Source organism: Siphateles boraxobius, unplaced genomic scaffold (assembly GCF_051911475.1).
Source record: "Siphateles boraxobius isolate OS27281-9 unplaced genomic scaffold, OSU_SipBor_1 24, whole genome shotgun sequence".
Classification (NCBI taxonomy): domain Eukaryota; kingdom Metazoa; phylum Chordata; class Actinopteri; order Cypriniformes; family Leuciscidae; genus Siphateles; species Siphateles boraxobius.
In genome coordinates, this window is record NW_027508855.1 from 5,796,276 (window position 1) to 5,821,712 (window position 25,437).

Sequence of the window (25,437 nt, forward strand, 5' to 3'; positions counted from 1 at the left end):
CTCACCTGTGTCCTCATGGAATAGTAAAGTGTCCATATGAACACTTCGGAATCTCGCTGGAAGTAGTAGGTCATCCAGGTACTTTTTGCCAACTCTTTTATGAGTACTGTGAATTTGGACATACTTCTTTTGTCACAAGGTGTGTTCCTACGAACCCGAAGCAAGTACACAGAAAGCTGGATGTCTGACGGCGCGTCACACGAGTATTTAAACTAATTTCTCTTTCATGTCACACAAGGTTATGTCAAAAACCGCTATGGTTATGTCTGTGAACTTAAAAAGCAAGGAAAGAAATTGCATGTGTATTAGATCTGTGTATTAAAATGAAAGCAGTGTAGTAGCCTACCTACTGCTATTTATGCTGTTAATAGGAATCAAACAAAAGCAAAACAGAAAAACACTCACTGCTCTTGATTGAATAACTTTAGTAGCTTTAATAAGAACATATTTCTTACTTGAAAGTTATGTTAAATGCTCTGCTGAGGAGATAAACACATGGCGGAGTTACAGCTCACTCAGGGCAGGGTCTACGCTAAGACGTGGGCGGGGCCAGTGCAATGTGACATCACATTGCATAGAAATTGCAAACAGCTTATTCTGAAACACTTTTTTGATTAATGGGGATTAAACAAAAAGGGGTGGGTGGATTTTTACCATTGTAGGGTGGTTGTGTACACACTGCCGACACACATTTATGTTTAAACACCATGTAAAACTGAATTTTGCATAATAGGTTCCCTTTAAGGAGCACTGTAAATGCTTTATTCTTGACTCACATGAAGACAAGAGAAAGTGACATGGGTCACTGCACTGAACAGAATACCTGAACTCCCACACTTGATTTCAGTTGCCAAGATAAGTGTATCTGGCTAAAAATGTATCTGTTTTTCATTGTCATTAACTGAAGAGAAAAAAAAAAAACGCTAATAAGCAAGCGTAAAAATAATCAGGGACTTGTTTTGAATCATTAATTCATCCTGAACGTTACTCTTGTCTAATCTAGGGCGAGTAAAACAACTTTTTCCAAGTATTATATTATCAGATTCAGACAAGGAGGCATGTGGACGCAACTGTCATTTAAAAGCTGAATGCTAAATTTCAGGCACACTGTTATCAACTTAAGATGTGACATCAAATGAAATGTTCATATCGGATTCCTGACAGCTGACATAAAATGCATTCAGATAACATTAAGAAAGCAACAATGGAGATATCAAACCATACTGACATCAGACTTTATAACACAAAATGAAATCAAAATGGTTTAATTTAATATCAGAATAAATGTAGTTTAAATTTAAAAAGAATCTATCTGTTTTAAACTAATGATTGAAAATGCTGTTTAATGTAAAAAAAATAAACTTTTTTTTTTTTGGGCAGTAGCTTTCAATGTGTTCCTGAGTGAAAGGTATTACAGTGGATTACTACCGCACCGAATAGCAAGCAAATGTTACATTGTGCAAGATTATGAAGACGATTTATTTACTTGTGACTGACACAATTATTCTTTGGCAGTAGTCATCTTGCTCCTCGAACGATTCGGTCCAAAAGCATTTCATGCCAATAATAATGATTTCAGAGGGAATCACATGCACTCCAAATTATACCTCACGAGTAGATCCAGACGGAATACGCAGACCTTTGTGCACTGCTTTGAGGGAAAATCTGTGGATGGATTTAAATATTGTAAACTGTATGGAAATCTGAGGTCAGTGGCCGTAGCTTCTGTATGAGACTTCTTGTGAGCAATCGGTTATTGAGCTAAATTAGAAAAAAAAAGAAGGGAAAGTGCAATCAACCTTCCTCTCAGAAGTAAGCAATAATTAACCGGTTTCCTGTTTCAACAGGAAAGCCTTGATGTTCATATCAGTAGAAACAGTGGTGCTGCATGGTTTAAGCAGATAGTGGCTGGATAAAGGCACAGCGTGAGGATCTTCTTCCCTTGGCCTGGCATCCGGCCCTCATTCCTGCAGTTTGAAGTGGAAGCTATTTGTGCTCCACTGGGTGATGTCACAGTTTAGCATGGTGCGCTCTGTAAAGCTCACATTTCCCTCTCGGTCGATCAGGATAACTGTATTGGTCCTGTGATGGATAGACACAAATATGACACTGGTAAACATCAAAACTGGAGGGTAAAAAAGAGCAGGGTTACACTCAACCAGTTCATGCTGCACTTTCTATGGAGAGAGAGCGAGGTGAAAATAAAAATAGCATGATGGGACCTTGTGCCGTATCCCGTTGAGCGCACACACACTGCAGACAGGGCTCGGAGCATGGCCTTACTGTAGCCCACACCTTGACTCTCCTGCGCAGGGTCCGGGGTGTTTCTGGAAAAGAACAAATCATCCTCATGTTGTTTTATTGAGGTCTGAGTAATTAAAAAATGCAGAGAAATGCAAGGTAGGCATATATAATACATTCACATAATGCAATACTGTTCAAAAGTTTGGGGTTGGTTATATTTTGAAAATTAAGTACTAAATGTATCATTTAGTAAATGTAATACATATTATGAAATATTATTACAATTTAAAAAGTTTTCTATTCTATTCTATTTAAAAATGTCATTTTCAGCATCTTTACTCCAGTCTTCAGTGTCACATGATCCTTCAGAAATCATTCTAATATGGTGATTTAGTGCTCTAGAAACATTTCTTATTATAATCAATTTTGAAAACAGTTGTGCTGCTTAATGTTTTTGTGGATAGTGATAATTTTTTTTCAGGTTTCTTTAATTAACAGAAAGTAAATAAAAAGAACATAATTTATTTGGAATAGATTTCTAATACTACCCGATTGCAAAGCTTTGTAAATGTGAGCTCTAGGAACTGACATAGGACAAGATTATTTACTTTAACATCATATCTGGTTTTGAATTTGAATTTAATAACCCTTACTGATGAATACATAATTGTTATGAATGCAAATAAGTTCATAATGTCTAACCAGATGTCTCGGTTTCATTCTCATAAATGATTCTAAAAGGTCATTGCAGACGTGGGTAGGCTACCTGTCTGTCTCTGATAAAGTGATCCAATAAAAAGGAAATGTTAAATAAAACAGTGAAAAACAACTATGCTTAACAGGGATATAAGCCGTGGATTCATCCGATGGGTCTCTAAAGGGTTGTTTTTTTAATATCGAATTTCATTATGATATGCTGCCTGCATTTACTTTATAAAACCTGAGGAAATAAAAAAGGCTTCAAAAATCATTCTGCTGGTGCTTCAAAGATTCCATAATGCAACTGTCTAGAAATCTATTTGTTTTGTGTCTCAAGTGCTTCTTGAGGATCAAAAAGGATGGATGTTGGTTTGATTGATTAAGAAAGATAAAAGTAGATGGAAGATAAAAAGAAACAGAAGAAAAAAAAGCAAGAGAATAGTGTTTTTCATAATGAAGCAGCATGCACATTTACAGCTCCTCATCGTTGAGGATACTGAGCAGTTCTTGCACTAAGCCATCAGAGGGCAGTGTTTTGCTCACTACACTGGTGAACAGCTGTTTGCCATGCTGCAATTTTCTCCAAGGAGTATCCAGAAGAGAGTTACTCAACCCATAGATTCCTGCTGAAACAAACACAATCATCCATCATTTCCTGTGAGTTTTGAGACACACCCACCAATCTGGTGCAGAACGAGTTGAAAGTGGTCTGTAATGCAGACGGTAGGTGCTTTATGCAAGACCACTGGCGTCTGAACACAGAGCGCAGAACACAGAACGGGACTGAACAAACCTGCTTTGAGATGAATGGGCTCTGAACTGCCCTTGTTTCCATAGTAACACATTGTGTCTTCACTGGCCCTGTATTCAACAACAGCGAGAAAAAAATTAGTTTGTGCTCACAGCTAAAAGATAATCAAACACATATTTACAGCTACAATATATAATTTTTTTCACATTTTTTGATTTATTCATCCACAATTTGACGAATTCCGTGATATTCTGCATTACACAGTAAATTCCATTGTTCATGAATGGATTCTGCGATTCTGTCCACGTTTTCTGCATCCCTAATTTAATGCCATGATATTGAATTTAAGACTTTCTGCTCTAATGTAAGACTTTTTTAAGTCCCTAAATTGTGGAAGGTCGAATTAAGACTTTTTAAGACCAGCAGAAAACCTGATTATATATCTCAGAAAGGTAGATTTAACGATAGACACAGACAGACAAGAATATAACAATTGATAAGATAGAACAGATAGAGAGGCAGAAAAAAAGACCAACAAAACATTGGATAGACAGACAGATAGCGAGATAAATATGTAGATAGACGGATAGGAAATGTTCCTGATTTCACACACATGAAATTAGTGGATGAATCCTCAATGAAGCTTATTACTCCTGATGGAACTATGCTGTGTTTAAGAGGAGACACAGGAGGATGTCTATGAAAAGACAAACGGCCAATTTAGGGGTTTTGAAAGACTTTGAGAGGGACATCAATAATGCTGGTGGAACTGTTTGGCAGCGATGGCAAACCACGACGAAGAGAAAGACAGACAGAAAGGAAAGGACTTCAGAAGCCTCAGAACTCTGGAGAGCCTGTTGAATAAGTACTAGGGTTAAAATAATTATGCAGAATGCAGACTTTCAGTAAAACCACATCTGTTTTAGGAATCTTCAAATGAATGTTTATTAATGGCATTTTGCTGACCTACATTACTTTCTTTAGGAGGATTAAGTGCACCAAGGAGATTACAAAGTATGTTTTCTCTCTGTATTAAGTTTCATTCATCTATAAGACCAACATATTTTTATATAAAGTTAGTTCAAAATAGTTTGGTTGCGCCCCGAAAACAGCATCTGACAGCACATACTTAATCAATCTATATCTTTCACATCTTCAACGGACACAAAATTGTGTCAAAATGTCCGTCTTGGCATATAGTATCCTAGTAAACAAAAAAAGTTGGTTATGTCATAATTGAACGTAAAAAGTTGAGAAAGAAAACGCATGTGTACAGTATCAGTATATTGGATCCGTGCATTATGCCTTAAAGTGACAGCAGCATAATAATCCAGGTGTATTTTTAATGTTAAACAAACAGACTCACTGATTACTTTTTTCAAATTTCTATACCTAATCTGTATCCAACTACTATATTGAATAGATATTATATACTATATTATGCAGATCTACCTATAAAACCTGAAAAGCATTGTTTATTTGTGATATTGCTTGTAGCTTGATAATTTTTATTTTTTTTACAGACTGTTTACTTAACTTTAATATTGTTTAAAATCTATATTTTATATTATATGCATGTAGAATTTTTTTATTTGCATTCTTGCATTCTATGTAAAAAGTCTGTCAAAATAATGGTCTTATCTATCTCCACTTATGCATTCATTTCATTGAAAGACTCTAAACATGGGGGCATAACAGACAAATAGTCTTCCAAAGTAGTATTAAAGCAGTCAACTAGCAGACACAAATTTTACGGTTACACACCCAACTATGTTTCAAGAATCTAATTTTAACTACAGCCATAACAGTAACACTATCCAACTACACACAGAAAATGACCTCAAGTCTTATAATATATAAGGTCCTTCTCAAAAAATTAGCATATTGTGATAAAGTTCATTATTTTCCATAATGTAATGATAAAAATTAAACTTTCATATATTTTAGATTCATTGCACACCAACTGAAATACTTCAGGTCTTTTATTGTTTTAATACTGATGATTTTGGCATACAGCTCATGAAAACCCAAAATTCCTATCTCAAAAAATTAGCATATCATGAAAAGGGTCTCTAAACGAGCTATTAACCTAATCATCTGAATCAACTAATAAACTCTAAACACCTGCAAATGATTCCTGAGGCTTTTAAAAACTCCCAGCCTGTTTCATTACTCAAAACCGCAATCATGGGTAAGACTGCCGACCTGACTGCTGTCCAGAAGGCCATCATTGACACCCTCAAGCAAGAGGGTAAGACACAGAAAGACATTTCTGAACAAATAGGCTGTTCCCAGAGTGCTGTATCAAGGCACCTCAGTGGGAAGTCTGTGGGAAGGAAAAAGTGTGGCAAAAAATGCTGCACAACGAGAAGAGGTGACCGGATCCTGAGGAAGATTGTGGAGAAGGACCGATTCCAGACCCAGGGGGACCTGCGGAAGCAGTGGACTGAGTCTGGAGTAGAAACATCCAGAGCCACCGTGCACAGGCGTGTGCAGGAAATGGGCCACAGGTGCCGCATTCCCCAGGTCAAGCCACTTTTGAACCAGAAACAGTGGCAGAAGCGCCTGACCTGGACTGTTGCTCAGTGGTCCAAAGTACTTTTTTCGGATGAAAGCAAATTTTGCATGTCATTCGGAAATCAAGGTGCCAGAGTCTGGAGGAAGACTGGGGAGAAGGAAATGCCAAAATGCCTGAAGTCCAAAATGGTCAAAATGGTCCAAAATGGCTAAATGGTTTACTGACCATGGTATTACTGTGCTCAATTGGCCTGCCATAGAGAATCTGTGGGATATTGTGAAGAGAAAGTTGAGAGACGCAAGACCAAACACTCTGGATGAGCTTAAGGCCGCTATCGAAGCATCCTGGGCCTCCATAACACCCCAGCAGTGCGACAGGCTGATTGCCTCCATGCCACGCCGCATTGAAGCAGTCATTTCTGCAAAAGGATTCCCGACCAAGTATTGAGTGCATAACTGAACATAATTATTTGAAGGTTGACTTTTTTTGTATTAAAAACATTTCTTTTATTGGATGGATGAAATATGCTAATTTTTTGAGATAGGAATTTTGGGTTTTCATGAGCTGTATGCCAAAATCATCAGTATTAAAACAATAACATACCTGAAATATTTCAGTTGGTGTGCAATGAATCTAAAATATATGAAAGTTTAATAAATTTTATCATTACATTATGGAAAATAATGAACTTTATCACAATATGCTAATTTTTTGAGAAGGACCTGTACTGAAACAAATTCAAGTTAAGGTTTAAACACAAGTTTAAAGATTAATCAGGTCATTTTATATCATGAATTTTTTTATATTTAGGCCTATTTGTATTTCTCCCACTTTTAATAGCTTTTCCTTATATCCAGTTGTAAGAATGTTTCTAAAGTTTTAAATATAGTTTATATTTTATAAATAAAGTGGTCAGTGCTGTGCCTTCAATGTAAATGCCCTACCCGACACATGAAATGAGAAACAACATATATTTGTGAACTTCCGGTTTGCTGTCGACTCCAATACAGTTTTTAACAGCTTCATCATTTAAAGTAGCCTCTGTTTGGATCCTGCCAGAATGTAATTCAGGTTTTGCACAATCCACGCTGAAATGTGCCACTCAAACTGTGAAGTGAAATCGGACTAAAAGGATTGGCGATCATTGCATTAGCCACTCTTTCCTAAAGTTGAGATCTTTCAGAAGGATACAGACAGCAAGGAAGAGCACAAGGTTTGACAGGCAGTACCTATCCTACTTCCTCTGTATTACACTACCGTGATCGAAAAGGCGTTGTTGACATGTAAATGATGCAGGTCACATGTGGATCTGTACAATTGAACTAATCTGCCAGACACCAGAAAGTTGCAGAAGTACAGAACGAGCAATTTTTTGAAGTTCTGTTTTAGTAAATGGTCTTTTCTCACTGGGGAGGAAGTTCTGAAATTAACAAAACAAACACTTTAATCTCCAAAGATCAAGGACAATTTGATTCCTCATAATATGAGCACTTGAAAAAATCCACACTACCATTCAAAAGTTTGGGTCTGTACGATAAAAAAAAAAAAAAAAATTCTGCTGGGATGCATTAAATTGATCAAAAGTTACCTTAAAGACTTTTACATTGTTAAAAAAAAACTATTTTAAATAAATGCTGTTCTTTTGAACTTTCTATTCATCAAATAATTCTGATTTTTTTAAACACGGTTTCCACAAAAGAATTAAGCAGCGCAGCTGTTTTCAACATTGATATCAAGAAGAACTGTTTCTTGAGCATCAAATCAGCATATAAGAATGATATCTCAAGGATCATGTGACTGAAGGCTGGTGCTGAAAATTCAGCTTTGCCATCACAGATTTAAATTACATTTTATAATAGTCAACAATTTTAATTCGTAATAATATTTGACAATATTACTGTTTTTACTGTATTTTTTGATCAAATAAATGCAGCCTTCGTTAGCATAAGATACTTATTTCAAAAACATTAAAAGAAAATTACAGAATGCACATGTTTATCTCCAAAGATCAAGGGTAATTTTATTCCTCATGAAATCAGCTCTTGAAATAATCTATATACTCTATATGTGAAAGCTGTGAGCAACACTCTCAAAGTGGAGTTTGAAAACCAAACCTGATAAAGCAAGCAGGGAAATGTTTCAATAGGCTGAACCTTATAAAACATAAGGCTATTATCAGTGTTGTCAGTCACATCCCTGTAGAGGAACAAACAAAATCTCTTTATTCTTTTGGAAAGGACGTCTCTATTTACAGAAGACAGCTGTATTGATTTCAGCACAAAATGGCCATAGTAATTCCTTTAGTTTATCTGGGCATGTATCATTTTGTTCTTTGTGGCTGAGGCAAGAAATGGAGAGTACAATAGGCCCAATAATGATCTTGTTTATTAAAAGGATAAACAAATGAATAAAACTCCCCATGGCTATCGCTTTCTGTTCCATTACAGAGTGTGGGAGTTCGAGTGGCGTTACAATGTATTTTCCGTTCATAAATACAGGCTTGAAGAGACAGAGACGAATGGACAAATATTATCCCTCCATCCCCTCAGATGACAGCATGGACTTAAGTAATACATCACTACATTAGCCATCAGCCTTTCAGCAAGCTAAAGGATGGGGTGATGATGCCTTGTCTCTAGCGCATGGCTAACTGCTGTCATTAATGTATCTAGAAAAATTTAAAGAAATTCTCCTTAAATGATAATGGTCACAATATAGAGCATCGGAAATATAGTAGTAGCATTGGATAAAAGGTAGGAGTTGATTAAATTAAGGACAATCACAGAGTTCGCTGTTTTAAGCACATACTACCATACACAGCAGAGTCAATCAAATTGCTGCAGGTTGGCAATAGTGTCCATCAGGAGACGGTTTACGTGAGCTCCATTGTGTTTACTCATTGCTGTTTCTCATGTCACTGTCATTGTGAATGTATCCTCAGGCCACAAGTTTGCTAATGTAAAATAAGCATAGGCATCCTCTACAACACTGCACCACCAATGGTATTACACATAAAAAAACATGAATTATTTCAATAAACGTCATTATTTTTCACCTTTAATATGTGGAATCATGAAACCTCATCTTCTTAAATCACCTCAAATTACTATTCTCTGAGAAGGTCGCGTTGCTGGAAACACCCCATCTGTTCGGACTATATTCTAAATAGATTTCTTAAGCTTCGGTATATGGAGAGCAGGTGGCGGCACCAGAGCCTGCTGTCCCTTTCAAGGACTCCAGAGATTCAGTATCATCACTGTCACGTCATCCTCATTACAAATGATAAAGAAAGTGAGATCACGAAAGAGAGGCACTTCACTCTTTGAAATTTTAGAGTTATTTCTAAACAGGCTTGATGTGTGATGTCAGCACCAAGTGGTTATAATTAGTGACAAGTGGTTCTAATTAGTGAACTGATAGCTGAGAGGTATATTAGTTAATTGGATTTAACGGAATAATTCTGTAAGAATGCATCACATTATAATTTGTTCTTTACAACAGAAGAAACAAAGGCGATTCAGGTTTTATTTGACAGCATTGTGTAGATGTAATAATGAATAAGCTGATTTTATCAAGATCATATAGAGGGTATGCATTGTTGACGTCACTTTCCCAGGGGAACCGCCCCGTCAGCCGGACTGAGTGGCAAAAGAGCTGCTGAGTGACTGCATTTAATAGGGGAAACTGCGGAAACGAGAGTAAGACAAACGATGGTTGGACTCGATATAAGTGTTCCTTACAACTTAGGCCTACCAAAGATCCAGTGATCCATGGATATTGACATGCAGCCATCGTGTTTCCTGCCATTTATATGTGCCTGATTTCGACGCCGGGGAAATACGTGAAGCAAATTTGCCTGAGAAGGCTTCATATAAATACAATATAGGTAGGTCTAAATCCAGGTAATCACAATATCAATGTTATATATAGGCTATAATCATATCGTCCAGCCCTAAAACTTGTAGCCTATAGTTTTTTTGTCAGTTTATTTAAAAAAGATCCGATTATGCGTAATAAGCCGACAACGCATGTGGTCATGTAAACGCGAAAACCTGTTTTCTTTTATCGGAGTATAGGGTCATAACCAGCTTGAGCATAAACCGGTCGACACAGGTAGTTTTTTGCCTCTTACTCGGATTTCGCATTATGTAAATGCATTAACCTGCTTTCTGTCGGCTTATTGAAGTGCGCATGTGTGAAATGTGACAGAAACGCATCCTTATTGCAGATTTAAACACATCCAGACAGAGTGAGCGTTTTGCAGGAAAGGAAGAAGGAAATATATCACAAATGCAGACTCTTTCATGACCCAGAACATTATAAAAATGTCCTCTCATCTCGTGCAGAAGTAAAAGTGGTTCAGTCAAAAAGCTACATCTGTTACTGCATGAGAGGATAATATACGAGTTGTAAGTTTCCCGCTGACATGTTGCAAGCTTTATTTAAAATCAACCGACATAACAAATGAAATACTCAGAGTCAGATACGCAAATTATTGTTTTGTCGTCACACAGGGTCATTGCCTCATTTATTAATTAAGTCATGGTGTGTTGTTAATAAAGTCATTACTTGCATTGGTTTTACTGGTTTGCATGTAAACAGCGGAAACTGGTTATTTCAATAAGCTGATATTTGTGAGTTATCAACTTACTGGTGTGCATGTAAATGTGCTCAATGATAACTACTAATCCATTTTTCTCTGCCTGGAGTCAAGTTGTTTCTATGAATTGCAGTGATCAATTTGCTTCTCTGTTCTGTAGCTTTCGGCAGTCTGTAAAAATATACCTCAGATTTCTTGTCAAATGTAGTTGTACAATCAATCGCAAAGCTCGTCGCCTATTTAGATGTGTTTTTCATGGCATTCACGCTGAAAACCAATGCTGCCGCTCAGTCTTTTTGCCACTCAGTGGGCGTGGCTTCAATCACTCCAGCTGACGGTGACGTCACGCGCATTCCCTCTATAATGAAATATCTAATTTAAATGATCTTTTTAAATAGAGTTTGATGTACTATGTAAACTTAATTGTGTATTTTCGCACAAAAACCTTAACACGTATAACAAGTTCAGCTCAGAAGAACAAAACAAAATTTTAGAGAAATCACTAACAGTAACATTTAAGATTTAGTCAACATTTTCCCCATTTAAGCAAAGTTATGTATATGAAAAGAACCAAGCAAGATTTGCCTTCCACCACTTACCTGAATTCAGCAGTGAGGAGATTAAAGCCATTATATAAATTAGCTTCCGAAGACACTTTACGGAGGTACGCAAAACTGTCCAGGTTATCCGTCAAATAGTTGGACACCAGGAAACCTGAGTAAAAATGATAAATGAAAACAAGCATGTATCAATAATGCAACCATGATTTGTAAAAGATAAGGAATCGATTGAGAACTGCTTGTAAAATTTCATTTTGTCCATGTGCATAAAATGTTTAAGGTAGATTTTGAGAGCTAATTGCTGAAATTAATACAACTTGTTGAACAAGATGCACTGAGCCATATTACTCCGGATCTTACACACAGCTGTTGTGTACAACCATCCAAATAACAGCTGAATTGTATCCATTCTATTTAGTGTCATGGCTTGGGAACAGAGGGGTGGGGTGTGTTCGACATGCTTTAGATGGTAAGTGCTAGTGAGACGTCAGCCTGTAAAGAGGCCTAAACAGACATTGGAGTGATGAAAGTGAAGAGTCCATCTCAGCTGAGTGGAGATCTGCAGTGAACAGCTGCTCGCGTATCCGGCCTTACCACCCATATGCACGTGTTTATGTGAATATGAATAAATCAGCAATCATTAAGAAACACACAATTTAGGCAACCCTACTTAATGTTCAGATTCATTATTTCAGCATTGTTATAAGTAAAGACCTTCCAGAAAGAATCTTAACACAGTATACAGATAAAAAACTATATAAGGTTAATCTCGGAGCAATGAAACTTAGAAATGTGGGTGAAAATAAACAAATAAAAATCTGCAATGATGTTGAAACAGGGGTCATTTTATTCTCCACTGATCTGAAGAAACATCTATAAACATCAAAGTACTCTGGTGGCACATGTGGATAGAACGTTCTTCTTTTCATTTCTTTGTACAATGTTATAATTATTATAAGTGGTTCTTGCAAAGACAAGTATTGTATAAGTATAGCTCTGGGGGAGAAGTTTGTTCTAAACCTCTGATGAATGATACCTCAAATAACAGTTTTAATTTAGCCGTGAAGTGTGCCATGACTTTTAAAATCCCCATAGTTTTTGAAACTTTTGAATAAGATAATCTAGCAACCAACCAGAAGACCCTAGAAACACTTAGCAATATCCGAACAACCACCCAGAATACCCTTACTAAAACAAAGCAACAAGCTAAAAACAACTCAGAAGGCCTTAGCAATACATAGCAACACCTTGATAAAACAGGCAAAAATTACTGTCCAGTGTCCGGCCATATCTAGAATGTCACAGAGATATTGTAGGACTATTATAGGACATTGTGATAAGTGTGGCTATTTCTAGCATTGTGCACGAGTTTTGCAAGCCCCTTTGGGCTGTTTTTACTTTCTCAGGCTCAGCACTTCCGTTCTTTGGTAAAAAATGGTTTCAGCTTTACACTTGTATATTATAAGCAAATAAATTTAAAAACATTTATTTGGAGGTGTGCATGTATAGAGGTGCTGGTTGCAAACTGGATCCTGCCATCATAAGACTCCGATCGGAATGTTCGTCTATGGTATATTTTTGCACATAGCAAATGATTTTGAGGGACTTGATTTACTTGAGCTCTTTTTATATAGAGTAGTCAACATTTGAAGTGGATCAAAAAAAGTTAATCAAAGTTGTCCTAAGACAAGAACGGGTATTGTTCAAAATCCATGTATAACTTTGATGAAAGGTTTTGATCCACTTCAAATGTTGACTACTGTATACACTGTGCAAAAATATTTTGTGGTGAAGTAAATACTACAGAAAAAAACAATGTAATTTACATGAAAAAGTTAGTTCAGGCAAGAATAGAAAAAAACAAAGTAAATTCTATATAAGCACTCAATTCAAGCATGTAGAAATGAAAGCGTAGACATTTCCAGCTGTATACACTGTTTTATTATTGCTTTTGTTGTTAGGATTAGTAACTTGCCATTTTGTGACATTTGGAGTTCATTTTCTACTCAAAATGACACATTCAAACACAAACACATTGTGTATTGTCTACCAAGTATTGAGGTCTTTGCGTTCACATGACATGTAACTTCTGATATGTAGATATGGTGTCTCACACACTATCTATTGTATTAATTATTTAGATATTTCTAAGTAAAGCATATACTTTAAAAGCGTGGTTTAATTCAATGTTATATTGTTTGAGTGAAATGTATTGCAAAGGAAACTTCAACTAAATAGATATTACTGAACCTTTTACTAGCCAAGTTAAATTTACTTATTTTCTTTGTTACTTTCACTTAACTTATGGAATTAAGTAAACTCTACTTAACTAAGTTAAATTTACTTAAAAAATATGCGTGCACAAACTTGCCAAAGAAGAACTAAGTAAATTTTACTTATTGTTTTTTTTTCAGTGTATGAAAAACAATAATCTCTGGATGATGAATAAAGTACATGGATGATGAAGGCTTTTTAAAGGTGAATTATCTTACTACTAAGCATCATTTGTCTGAGAAATACATTGATTAAGTGTGCCTAGTCAAATGCCCAGTAATAGAGGTACATTAATAGAAATGGGTGAAAGATCAGCGCTACCTCTCCCCTGGGCATCTGGATTTTGCCGTGCTTCCAGGTAATTGGTCAGTGCTGCCAGTTTTCCTCGTTTGCTAATTCCCAGCCATGAACCACCTTCCTTCCCCTCTTCCATGTCCAGACCTAAAGACAGAAAACTAAAAGTCACACTGTTTTTTAATGTCAAAGTGTCATTAAATTTTGTCTGCTGGCTATAATAATCAAACCAGCAGGAGATCAGATTTAGATGTAATGAACAGCTCAGGAGTGTTCAGTGAGAATGACCTAGACTGAAGGTACAGAATAATATTTATCATCTTGATATTGAAATAAAATAGAACTTTATAAGATAGGCCCAAGGACACTGATCTGTCTAGAACAGACTACTGCTTTGAAAAATGAGAAATTCTCAGAAATTTAACAGTGCTGCTAGATGGCTTCATACAAAATTACTCAGCAATACCACTGATTCATATTCGGTAACTATTAGCTTCAATTCATAGGACAACAACCCCAAAAGCCTTCTCAGAAATGGCTGGCCTTGTCATCATCACCCAAAGACTCAATCATTCATCATCCATACCACACACTTCACCCCTCCAGAAAGATAAGGGCTTCTTCCTTGGCAGCAGAATTTATTTCTACCACTGTCATAAAAGCGCCCATCAATCAAAGGCCATTCAGTTCTTTCTGACCCCAAGATTGAAGGGGGGAACATGGACAGGAAAAACAAACAAATATGCTCCATGATGCTTCTGTAGTTATAGGATACTGAATGTTTTCTGTTCTGAGATGTATTGTTTTTTAGACTGTGGGTCATCAGTCAATTAAACAATTCTTACTCCTTGAGGGTGGTCAGTCGAATCCTGACAATGGAACACTTAATCAATGTGACATTAAGAGAGGAAAAGGTAATCATCCATGTTTGATTATGATTGAATTCCAAATACTGAGGCATGATGCAAGAGACTCAAGCACAAGCTTCTCTTCTAAATAATTCCATGTTTCCTCAGGAAATTAATCTTCAATATTTCTCTGTAGACATATAATTGAAAATAAACCATATGGAAACAAGTCAATTTCGCAAAAACTCCAATATATCGCAAAAACGTTTTTACACTTGGATGAGGTGGTTTTTCAGGCAATCTGAAGAAGGAATATTTCGTGAACAGAACTCTTTCATTATGCCACATGGATGATTACCTTTTCCTCTCTTAATGTCACATTGATTCTACAACTGAAAAAAAAATTTTTTTAATGAAAAAATTACATTTTAAACACACAACATAGGTTAATGGAAATGCTGACATTTCACAAGATTTTAATCAACATTTAAAATAATATCACAAAAGTTTTGCGCAAATATGTAACTATCTGGAGCTACTGACTCACTGGATGACACAGTTTAAACCAGCATGAAGTACAACCCCAAATCAGAAAAAGTTGGGACATTTTGTAAAATGCAACAAAATCAAGAATCTGTGATTTGTTCATTCTATTTAACCTTTTATTAGCTGACAAAAGTACAAAGAAATGTTTTCCAATGTTTTCACTGACCAACATAATTGTATTTTGTAAATATGAACACATTTTGATTTTGATGGCTGCAACACACTCCAAAAAAGTTGGAACAGAGACCAAATAAAAGTGAAAAGATTATCCAAATTAGATTATCCAACTATTTTGAAACAGTCCACAATGAGCAGGTGAATTGGTAAAATCAGTCTTTTTAATCAAAGATGGGTCATGGCTCATCACTTTGTGCCAAATATCTTGAGAGAATTGTTAAACAATTAAAAAATCACATTTCTCAATCCAAGATTGCAAAGCATATGTGCCTTTCATCATCTTCCATACATAATATTGTCACAAGATTCAGGGAATCCAGAGAAATCTCAGTCTGTGTAGGGTAAGGCAGTAGACCTCTGTCGAATGTGCGTGAACTTTGAGCCATCAGATGGCATTGGACAAGATACCATCATGCTACTCTGTTAAATACAGAAACATGTGCTCAGGATTAATTTGGAAAACCGTTTTCACTGAACACAGTCTGACGCTGCATCAAGAAATGCCACTTGAATCTCTGAAACGCAAGGAGAAAGCTTTACATCAGTTCTATGTGGAGATGCCGGCGAGTTCTCTGGGCCTGAGCTCATCTCAGATGGTCTATAATACAGTGGAAATGTTTGCTGTGGTCAGATGAGTCCATGTTTCAGCTTGTTTTTGGGAGAAAATGGACATCGAGTTCTCAGTCTCAAAGACGCAAGGGACCAACCAGACTTTCACCAGCGACAGGTGCAAAAGCAAACATCTGTGCTGGTATAGAGGTGCATCATTGCAAACGGTATGGGTAACTTGCATTATTGTGAAGGTACCATTGACATGGAGGCATATATTTGGATCTTACAGAGACATAAACTGCCATCAAGATGACATCTTTCCTGGGAAGCAAGACAATGCCAGACCTCATTCTGCACATGGTAAAACGGAGTGGTTTCTAGACACTCCGCACCATAGAAGGGATGTGCCTGCCTGTTTACTGCAGTCCAGATATGTCTCTTATGGAAAATGTATGACCCATCATGAAAAGGAGAATCAGGCAAGGATGATCACAGACTGTTGAGCTGCTGTCTTGTATCAGGCAAGATTGGCCAAATATTCCACTAGTAAAACTCCAACAATTAGTATCCTCAACTCCCAAATGATTAAAAAGTTTAATTAAAAGGAAAGGTGAAGTGACACAGTGGTAAACATGCCTCTGTCCCAACTTTATTGGGGTGTGTTGCAGCCATCAAAATCAAAATTTGTTCATATTTACATTTAGTCATTTAGCAGGCGCTTTTATCCAAAGCGACTTACATCTGAGGACTAAAGCAAGCGAGTCATCGTGAAGAGGGAAGAACGACGCAAGAAGTGCTCAAAATACAAAGTTCAGGCTTTGCTCAGAGTAGCAAAAGCCAGACAAGGGAAGATTTAAAAGTATTTTATTTACAAAATACAATTATGTTGCGCAGTGAAAACATTGGAAAACGTTTCTTTGTACTTCTGACAGCTAATAAAAGGTTAAATAGAATGAACAAATCACAGATTCTTGATTTTATTGCATTTTACAAAATGTCCCAACTTTTTCTGATTTGGGGTTATAGTTTGAGGAATTGGATTTTGCCATTTTTTGGTGGCATCAAATCTATGAAATGTAAACCACATAGCAGTAAATAATCTAGATACCCACAAGCTAAATTTTCTCACATTTTCTGAATTAAATAATAGTTAGCCTTTAAAATAAGTCTTAATAGTGCAAGATCTGCCTCTTGAGTTCAAAAATGGTTCAAAAAGCTAAAATATAATTTAAGGGAAAAAATTTAGGGGATCAATTTGTCAACCACAGTACTTGACTGACTGGTTAGTTGAAAAATAAAGTATTAAAGTTAAAATTAAATAATGAGATAAATTATTTTATGCCCCCCCCAAAACAATCAGTGCGTGGTCACTTAACATGCCAAACAGTTTCATCCTGTCTTAGTGGGTTGTTATTCATGACCAGAATAATGCAACTTGGGCTAAACACAATGCCAGTCAAAAATCTCGCTATGTGAAAAAAAAGGCTCATAAAAAGAAACTCTTGTTCATCCTAAAATATAGGAACTCAAGAACCTTTCACAATTATATAGAGTTCAGACAAACTGTGTTGAAATTGAAACCAACATCTGAATTCCTCAATAACAAAGCCTAGTCAACAAAGTCTAAGGACTTTGGATATGAAATATTTCTCTAATATTTAAATGAGAATGATTTTACCGCTGAGGATCTCACTGTTGCTGCCCCAGAAATCTGCAGCCTTGGACGGTCTGCTGTAGACCTCATCTCTGTTAGCAGCCAGAATAAGCCTGCATACAAAAAAGATGAAGGTGACATCACACAATCTCTTTCACAGTATCCTTACTATACAATCATACTAATAACATATCATTTCTATAATAAAACACATCTCTATAACAGACCACATTTAGAATCAACCATATATAGTCTCATAAATGTCATGCTGTGCTTTGGAATGTGCTACTCATGGGTAATGGGCATTGTGTTAACCAATAAAGGGCAGATTTTCAGTCAGACCTACTGCAAGAGGGGCAGAGATTGAGACAGGCACCGTTGAATGAGCTCAGAGGTCACATGTGCACCTAAATGTGTTTATCTCGCACTGATCCCGAGAGAGTGCTGAATGCTGTGCCAGCTACACACCTAAGGCCCAGAGAAGGCTCAGCTGTGATGCTGAAAGCTGCTGTGTGTGGCTTTATTGTCCCTGCTCAGGCCTGATGCTCAGTAGATGCCTCTCTGTAATTAATATTCAGTGTAATGGAATATTCGTTTGTATCTTAGCATTTTGGAAGTAATTTGGGCTCCATGAGATGCCAACCACACATTTTGCAATTTTTTTAAACAAACATTAAAAGAAAATGAAGCATAAATCTACAGGCAACTAGGTGAAAGGACTGTAAGTTTATGGTAAACACTTTTCAGTAGTGATCGATAGATAGAGATTGTTTTGATGTCCGATGGCATGCACTAACTATGAAAGCATTTATTGATCTTAGTTAATGTTAATTTCAACATTTGCTAATACATATTAAAATTTCATTAAAGTTGTCTTTGTTAATATTATTAAACGGATATTAACTAACAATGAACGGTTGTATTTTTATTAACTTACATTAACAAAGATTAATACATACTGTAAGAAACACATTGCTCATTGTTTATGTTAAGTAATGCATTAACTAATAGGACCATATTGTAAAGTGTTATATTATACCATTTAATTTAAAAAAGGTAAATAACGCATGCTGCAATTTATTTTTAATTTAGAATAAATATGTATTTATTTGAATTATTTGATTAAAAAAATATTGTAAAATTAACAGGATGACACAAATATGCCATAGCGGCCAACCGGATAGTCAGCTAGAGTGCAAACCAGATAGTTGCTGGATAATTTTACATATTATTGTGTGTAGTATATTAACATGATGCAAATACTTAATTTTTAAACATCACGGTTATGATCAATACAGTGTTTAATTACACTTCTAATTATACAGCTCTAAAATAACTCTAAATTCATAAACTTTTACTGGAAAATGATGGTATATGATGCAGAACATTACTGTTTACACAATGGTCAAGGCCATCACAAATCATTTATGTTATCCCACTAGATAACATTATATTGGTAATAAATCAGCAGAATTCGCAAAGATAATGCAGAATAAATCACACAATCAAAACATTTAAGTTTGCAAGGCATGAAAATGGATGTACAAGATTAATGAATGTCAAATTTTGACGAAGCAGCAACGAGGTGAGATTTTTTGCCCAAAACTCTCTCAACACTGACTCCTTAAAAAGTTCTGTCAAACTCACCTCCTTTGAGTCCTTAACCAAACACAATTGGTTGAGTAAATGTAAACAGTCAGGACATAGAAAAACATGAGTCAAAAGATCTGTGCATTCAGCCTTGAAGATGAAATGCAGCTCATTATTTCACTTATTTTTCTGCCTTTTTGGCCATGTTTACAGCGAAGGTAAAACTTGCACTAACTGCTTAACAACAGCACGGAGAGCCACACGTCCACTGCACTTCCAGCCTGTGGAACCTGACGTGCTGACAGAGAAGAAGAAAAGCAGAGAAACAAAAAGTGATGCAGTATCCTGAGGGCTTTTCAGATTGATCTGCAATGGTTGATGCACCCAAGGAATATGTGCTCTGTACTGGAGACAGCTTGCAAAGCAGAAAAACTCCTCTCCATCTGAAAACAACTGACTGGCTTGACAATGTCAATTACGCCAGACCTTGGGCAAGGTTATCACCCTCTTTGTCAGCCCAAATGGAGAGAATTCTCACAAATTCTCACTGAAACAGAAGAATGGCAAAAGGATGACTGTACAAAAAGAGAGCTGAAAAGAAGACAAGGGTAGATTAAGAGGCAGTTTTGGGAGAGCAGAAGGCAGTGATGTAGACAGAGAAGCAAACTCTTTCTGTATGCGACAAAAACATAAGGGTTGTGTTGGACGTTCAAATTCCTTTACGATAAAATTAAGTCTCGACTCCTCCCAACATTTTTTTCTCACTGAATATCTTATCTTAGGTTTATTCTGAAATACACTACGATTCGAGGTATGGGGTTGATAAGATTTTTTTAAATGTTTTTGAAAGAAGTTTATTTTGCTCACTAAGGCTGAATTTATTTGTGCAAAAATACAGTAAAAATATTAAAGGGATATTTCACCTAAAATTGAAAATTCTGTCATCATTTACTCACCTTCAAGTTGTTCCAAATATGGAATAAAATACTATGGAAGTCAATGGGGTCCAGTTAACATTCTACCCAAATATCTTCTTTTGTGTTCAGCAGAATAGAGAAATTCATACAAGTTTGGAAGAACTTGATGGTGAGTAAATGATGACAGAATTTTCATTTTTGGGTGAACTATCCCTTTAATATTGTAAAATGCTTTTACAATTTTAAACAACTTTTCTATTTTAAAACGTAATTTAGTCCTTTGATGGTAAAGCTAAATGTTTCAGCATCATTACTCCAGTCTTCAGTGTCACGTGATCCTTCAGAAATCATTCTAATATGCTGATTTGGTGTCCAAGAAGTTTTTTTTGTATTACCAATGTTGAAAAAACATTGCTTAATATTTTTTTGTGGAAACTGTAATACAAGATTTTTTGATGAATAGAAAGTTCAAAAGCACAGCATTTGTTTAAAAATATATATTTTTTAACAATATAAAAGTCTTTACTGACAATTTAGATCAAATTCATACAACCTTGCTAAATAAGTATTATAAGTATTAATGGTTTCTTTTTTTATCTTACTGATTACAAACTTTTGAAAGTTAGTGTATGTGTCACATTATGGAAGTAAAATGGGTTGAGAACAGCAATTCATGCTGTAATAGACATAAATAAATGACACACCGCACCTTTAAAGGTAAAGGCCAAGTATAGTATATTTCAATCTAATCCTTTTATGTCATGAATTGCATTGCACACTCACACACTTTCACTTTCTTAATCTTCCTTTACACACACACAAACAGGGATTTCCTTTTCAAGTTCAGGGTTTGGCCTATATTTCATTTCAGTTTGGAGGCAGCAGGTCATCACAATGATCATATGATCAACAAATAATCACATTTTCTACATCCACGTCATCAAGGAATAAAAGATGTGCACTATGACAGTGCTAAAATGTCAAAGGTAGGAGTTTTAGAAGTTTTAGATGATCTGTTCCAAATATAAAATATTAGCGCTAAGTGGATCTATTTTAGTGACATCAAAGTCATCATGACCATGTATAAGTAAACTGACACAGACCTCCGGCCTGTTCTCTCTCAAAGGGATTTCAGAGCTGCTAGTTGTGAATGTGAGGTGAGAGGTTAACATGATGAAGATGAAATGGTTCCAAAAAGAGGCGTTTATATCCACCAAGCGAGTGCGATGGCAGGCAGGTTGGTTTTGAACTGTAATGAACTTTGCAATAATTGTACACTTCTTCTGGGTATTGAGGGAGAAACCCTCATTAATCTTAAAGGCATTTCTGTTTTTAAGCTGGATTAATGCAACTGACCTGAACGGCTTGAATCACAGAGCAAGAGGGCTAATGATACAGTTTTTTATGCCAAATTGTATCCTGTCAGTAAAATATGCTCAAGAGGTCAGTGCTAATGATATGACATTACAGTTGTAGCTTAAAGTATGTCAGTGTTTTCCCAGTCTTTTTATCTTAAGTACCCAAAAACCCAAAAAGTAAGGCTCCATTATCATCATCAATATTAAACTTGAAATTAGGGATATGGCTATATGTAAAACTACATATTTTCAAAATCAAATAGTCAATTGCTTGCTAAAAACAACTCAGTGTGAGACGTAACTTGTTGGCCAAAGATGTAAGGCTGAATGTTTATCAATGTACCAGAGGATTAATTTAAAGGGATTTACTGTGCAAAAGAGTACTGTTACTAAAAGTACTAAAAAGATCAAATAAACTAAAACTACCATTCAAACGTTTGGGGTCAGAAAGATTTTTTCAAAGAATTGTTTTATTAGACAAGGATGCATTAAATAGATAAAAAGTTACAGTAAATATAAGTTAAAGTGGTACAAAAGATTTCTGTTTCAAATAAAGACTATTCTTTTTAACTTTCTATTCATCAAGAAGAGATAACCAAAAATTAATCAAATCACCAAATCACCAAACCAGCATATTAGAATGATTTCTGAAGGTCATGTGACACTGAAAACTGGAGTGCTGAACAAAATTCAGCTTTGCCATCACAGGAATGAATTATATTTTAAAATATATTAAAAAAGAAAACAGTTATATTAAAATGCTAATAACATTTCACAATATTACAGTTTTTACTGTATTTTTTGTTTAAATAAATGCAGCCGTGGTCAGCAAAAGAGACTTCATTCAAAAACATTTTTTAAAACGTATCAACCCCAAACTTTTTGAATGGTAAATGTAAGAAAAAGAAAAGATAACTAGTCAACGGTACTAATCGACTATATTCTAAACGCTGGATGACTAGTCAATTAGTTAACTTAGACACAAATTTCAACATGTTTTACATAGGATTTTCTTAAAAGGAATTCATAGGTTATGGCTTGACTACAAAAAAATCCTGAGATTAACTAATTAATTATTCGAAATTTTAGCAAGCCTTAATATTAAGTCACATTTCTGTTTTATAGGCATAACAATACACTGAATGAAAATCACTGTAAATACCCCCTAATTCTGCTGAAGTACCCTCTAGGGTTTGCATACCCCTTATTGGAATTCACTGCTAAGTGGATCCAAGCAAGTTGCAATGTTGCTAGGTTACAGGAGGCAAAACAAGCAGAAGTGCACTCTATAAACATCTGTTTATTCTGTAATACGGTTTTCACATTTACACGATCTTAATTATAGTACATATCTGCGCTGTTTTGTAAACAAGGTGATGCTACCCTAAATCAGAGGAACCAATGCAGCGCAAGACAACCTTAAAGACAGCGGCACTAATTAGATTGTACAACCTGGGTTGAGTCATCTGTGACGCTAAACCATTGTGACTGACTCAATATTAGATAATCAAATTACAGCTTGCGGGGTAATAATCCTGATCAGCGTAGCATGTTACAATCTGACAGTATTAACGAAGGTAACCTCTCTGTAGTGAAGGGGAAAGAAGACATAGATTACAAGTCCATGCAATTTTATCCCATACACAGGATTCAAAGCTCATCAGGCAATAGCTTTTGAAAAAGAAAAGACTGACTTGGCTGACTTAGGGACTGAAAGTTTAAAACAGTGGTCCAGCTTAATCCACACAATAGTTGTCTACACAGTCACTGCTATTATGGCATTTTACATTGAGTGCACGCTACAAATTAGAGATTTAGACTAAATGGCATGATACTGATACAATGAAGTAACCTGGGATTTAATGTTAAATTTATGTTAAAAAAAAAGTTTTTTCTAAACAAAAATGTACACTACTATTCAAAAGTTTGCAGTCAGTAAGATTTGTTTTAGAGAAATGTATCCTTTTATTCAAGGACACATTAAATTGATCAAAAGTGACAGTAATACTTGTTTTTTCTGTTTCAAATAAATGTTTTTTTTAAACTTTCTATTATCAAAGAATCCTGAGAAAAAGTTTAATGGTTTCCGCAAAAAAAATCTTAATTAATAAAAAAAATAAGCAGCACAACCACTTTCAACAATGATTATAAAGATAAATGTTTCTTGAGCACAAACTCAGCCTATTAGAATGATTTCTGAAGGATCATGCGACACTGAAGACTGGAGAAATTCAGGAATCATTTACATGTTAATATATATTAAAATAGAAAAAATTGTTATTTTGAATTGTAAATATATTTCACAATACAACTGTTTTTTGGTTAAATAAATAAGAGAATTATTTTAAAAATATACATTTGAAACAAAATTGTAAAAAGTTTTACATCACAGAAATTAACATTATTTATGACTAATGTAATAAAAGCTCTTTTATTATACATGGATCACATGACCAGATGAAAAATACCCACTCTTTCCTGGACACTTTTGCCGATGGAATAAATTTCACATTTGCCAGTGAAAAAATGTATCATGACTCACAGTGAGCATTTATACAATGTCATGGGCAGTGTTGGGTAAGTTACTCAAAAAAAGTAATCCACTACAAATTACTAATTACTACTTTAAAATTGTAATTTGATTACCTTACTGATTTCTGCATGTAAAAAGTAATCAGATTACTAATTACTTTACTTTCAAGTTACTTTGAAAACCTATTAAAACTACGAGAATACACTACAAAGTGAAACTCAGTTCTTTCCGTAATTTAATATTGCAGAATACAGACATCCCAAGTCTCCTGGAAGTTCCGGGAGTCTCCCGCATGTTGATAGCGGCTCCCTGATGCCCGCAAATTAGTTCAAATCTCCCGTAATCTAGAGCGAGCGAGAAAGAGCGCGCATGCGAGACGGAAGACAGGGCTGTTTCTCAATATGTTCTTGTGGACTTGTGAAACGTCATCAGTCACTGCCCAAGTACTGTTCCAATTCAGAGTTCACATCTAGCCGAGTCCAGTTCAAGACCACTGATGTGTTCCTGATCCGCCTTTTACCCAGGATGCATCGAGAGGTGACTTTAACTTTGTAGCCTATTAGAGAGCTGACTTATGTTTGACTGAACTGTTTGCTTTATTACTAATTGTACAGATTCTTATACCTTTTAGGCTACTTATACTTTTATACTGGATATTATTGATCATTAAAACTGACATTTAACAAAAAGAGACAGGGTTGTGTAATTTTATTTTATATATTTTAAAATATATAGAATATTTTTTATATTTATTTTACTATACATTCTCTTCACTGTATGTACATGTATAATAAAATAAAATGACAAGTCTGTCTCTGTTAAATGTCAGTTTTAATGATCAATAATGTTTCATATTTTTAAAATGAAAACAAAAAGAAGCATGGGTTGTGTTTTATATATCGTGTTGTTATAAATATATGCAGTGAAGATAATCAATGTATGCGCACATTTGTGTGGCCATTAGCCTAATATGTATACGATTTTTTAAATGAAAAGAGGCAGAGTTGTGTTTTATAACATATTTTGTTTTATTGTTGACGAAAAGAGGCAGAGTTGTACTTTATACCATATTTCGTTTAATTGTTGCCTGAAATATAGCTACATAAAGAGATAACCAGAGTAGCCAGAGCGTGCTGAGTGACGCGATCAAGAACACCGCGGTTCCGTTTGCAGAATAACCGGACTCGCGCCCTCTCGTCCTCGGGAGTTCGTTCTCCTGAGTCGAACTTGGCAAGTCTGAACTACCAAGGACGCAAGTCCGAAGTTTGCGTAGGCTACTATTGAGAAACGGCCAGACTGTGGTCCAAACCGTGTAGCGCTGC

General features: G+C 35.6%; 1 protein-coding gene across 3 annotated transcripts in view; it reads right to left on the reverse strand.

Moving 5' to 3' along the window:
* Window positions 1–414: 414 nt before the first annotated feature.
* tango2 (transport and golgi organization 2 homolog (Drosophila)) overlaps window positions 415–25,437 on the reverse strand; it is a 49,081-nt gene continuing 24,058 nt past the window's right edge. For 2 of the 3 annotated variants that reach the window (XM_077240993.1, XM_077240992.1), the window contains exons 3-9: window positions 17,742–17,830; window positions 13,968–14,087; window positions 11,412–11,526; window positions 3,737–3,804; window positions 3,419–3,569; window positions 2,223–2,327; window positions 415–2,082 (exon numbers count right to left, since the gene is read on the reverse strand). In XM_077240993.1, coding sequence (XP_077097108.1) covers window positions 1,962–2,082; window positions 2,223–2,327; window positions 3,419–3,569; window positions 3,737–3,804; window positions 11,412–11,526; window positions 13,968–14,087; window positions 17,742–17,830 — 769 coding nt within the window. In that variant the 3' untranslated portion in view covers window positions 415–1,961. The remainder of the gene's footprint in view (window positions 2,083–2,222; window positions 2,328–3,418; window positions 3,570–3,736; window positions 3,805–11,411; window positions 11,527–13,967; window positions 14,088–17,741; window positions 17,831–25,437) is intronic. The other variant, XM_077240994.1, reaches the window with a different exon arrangement.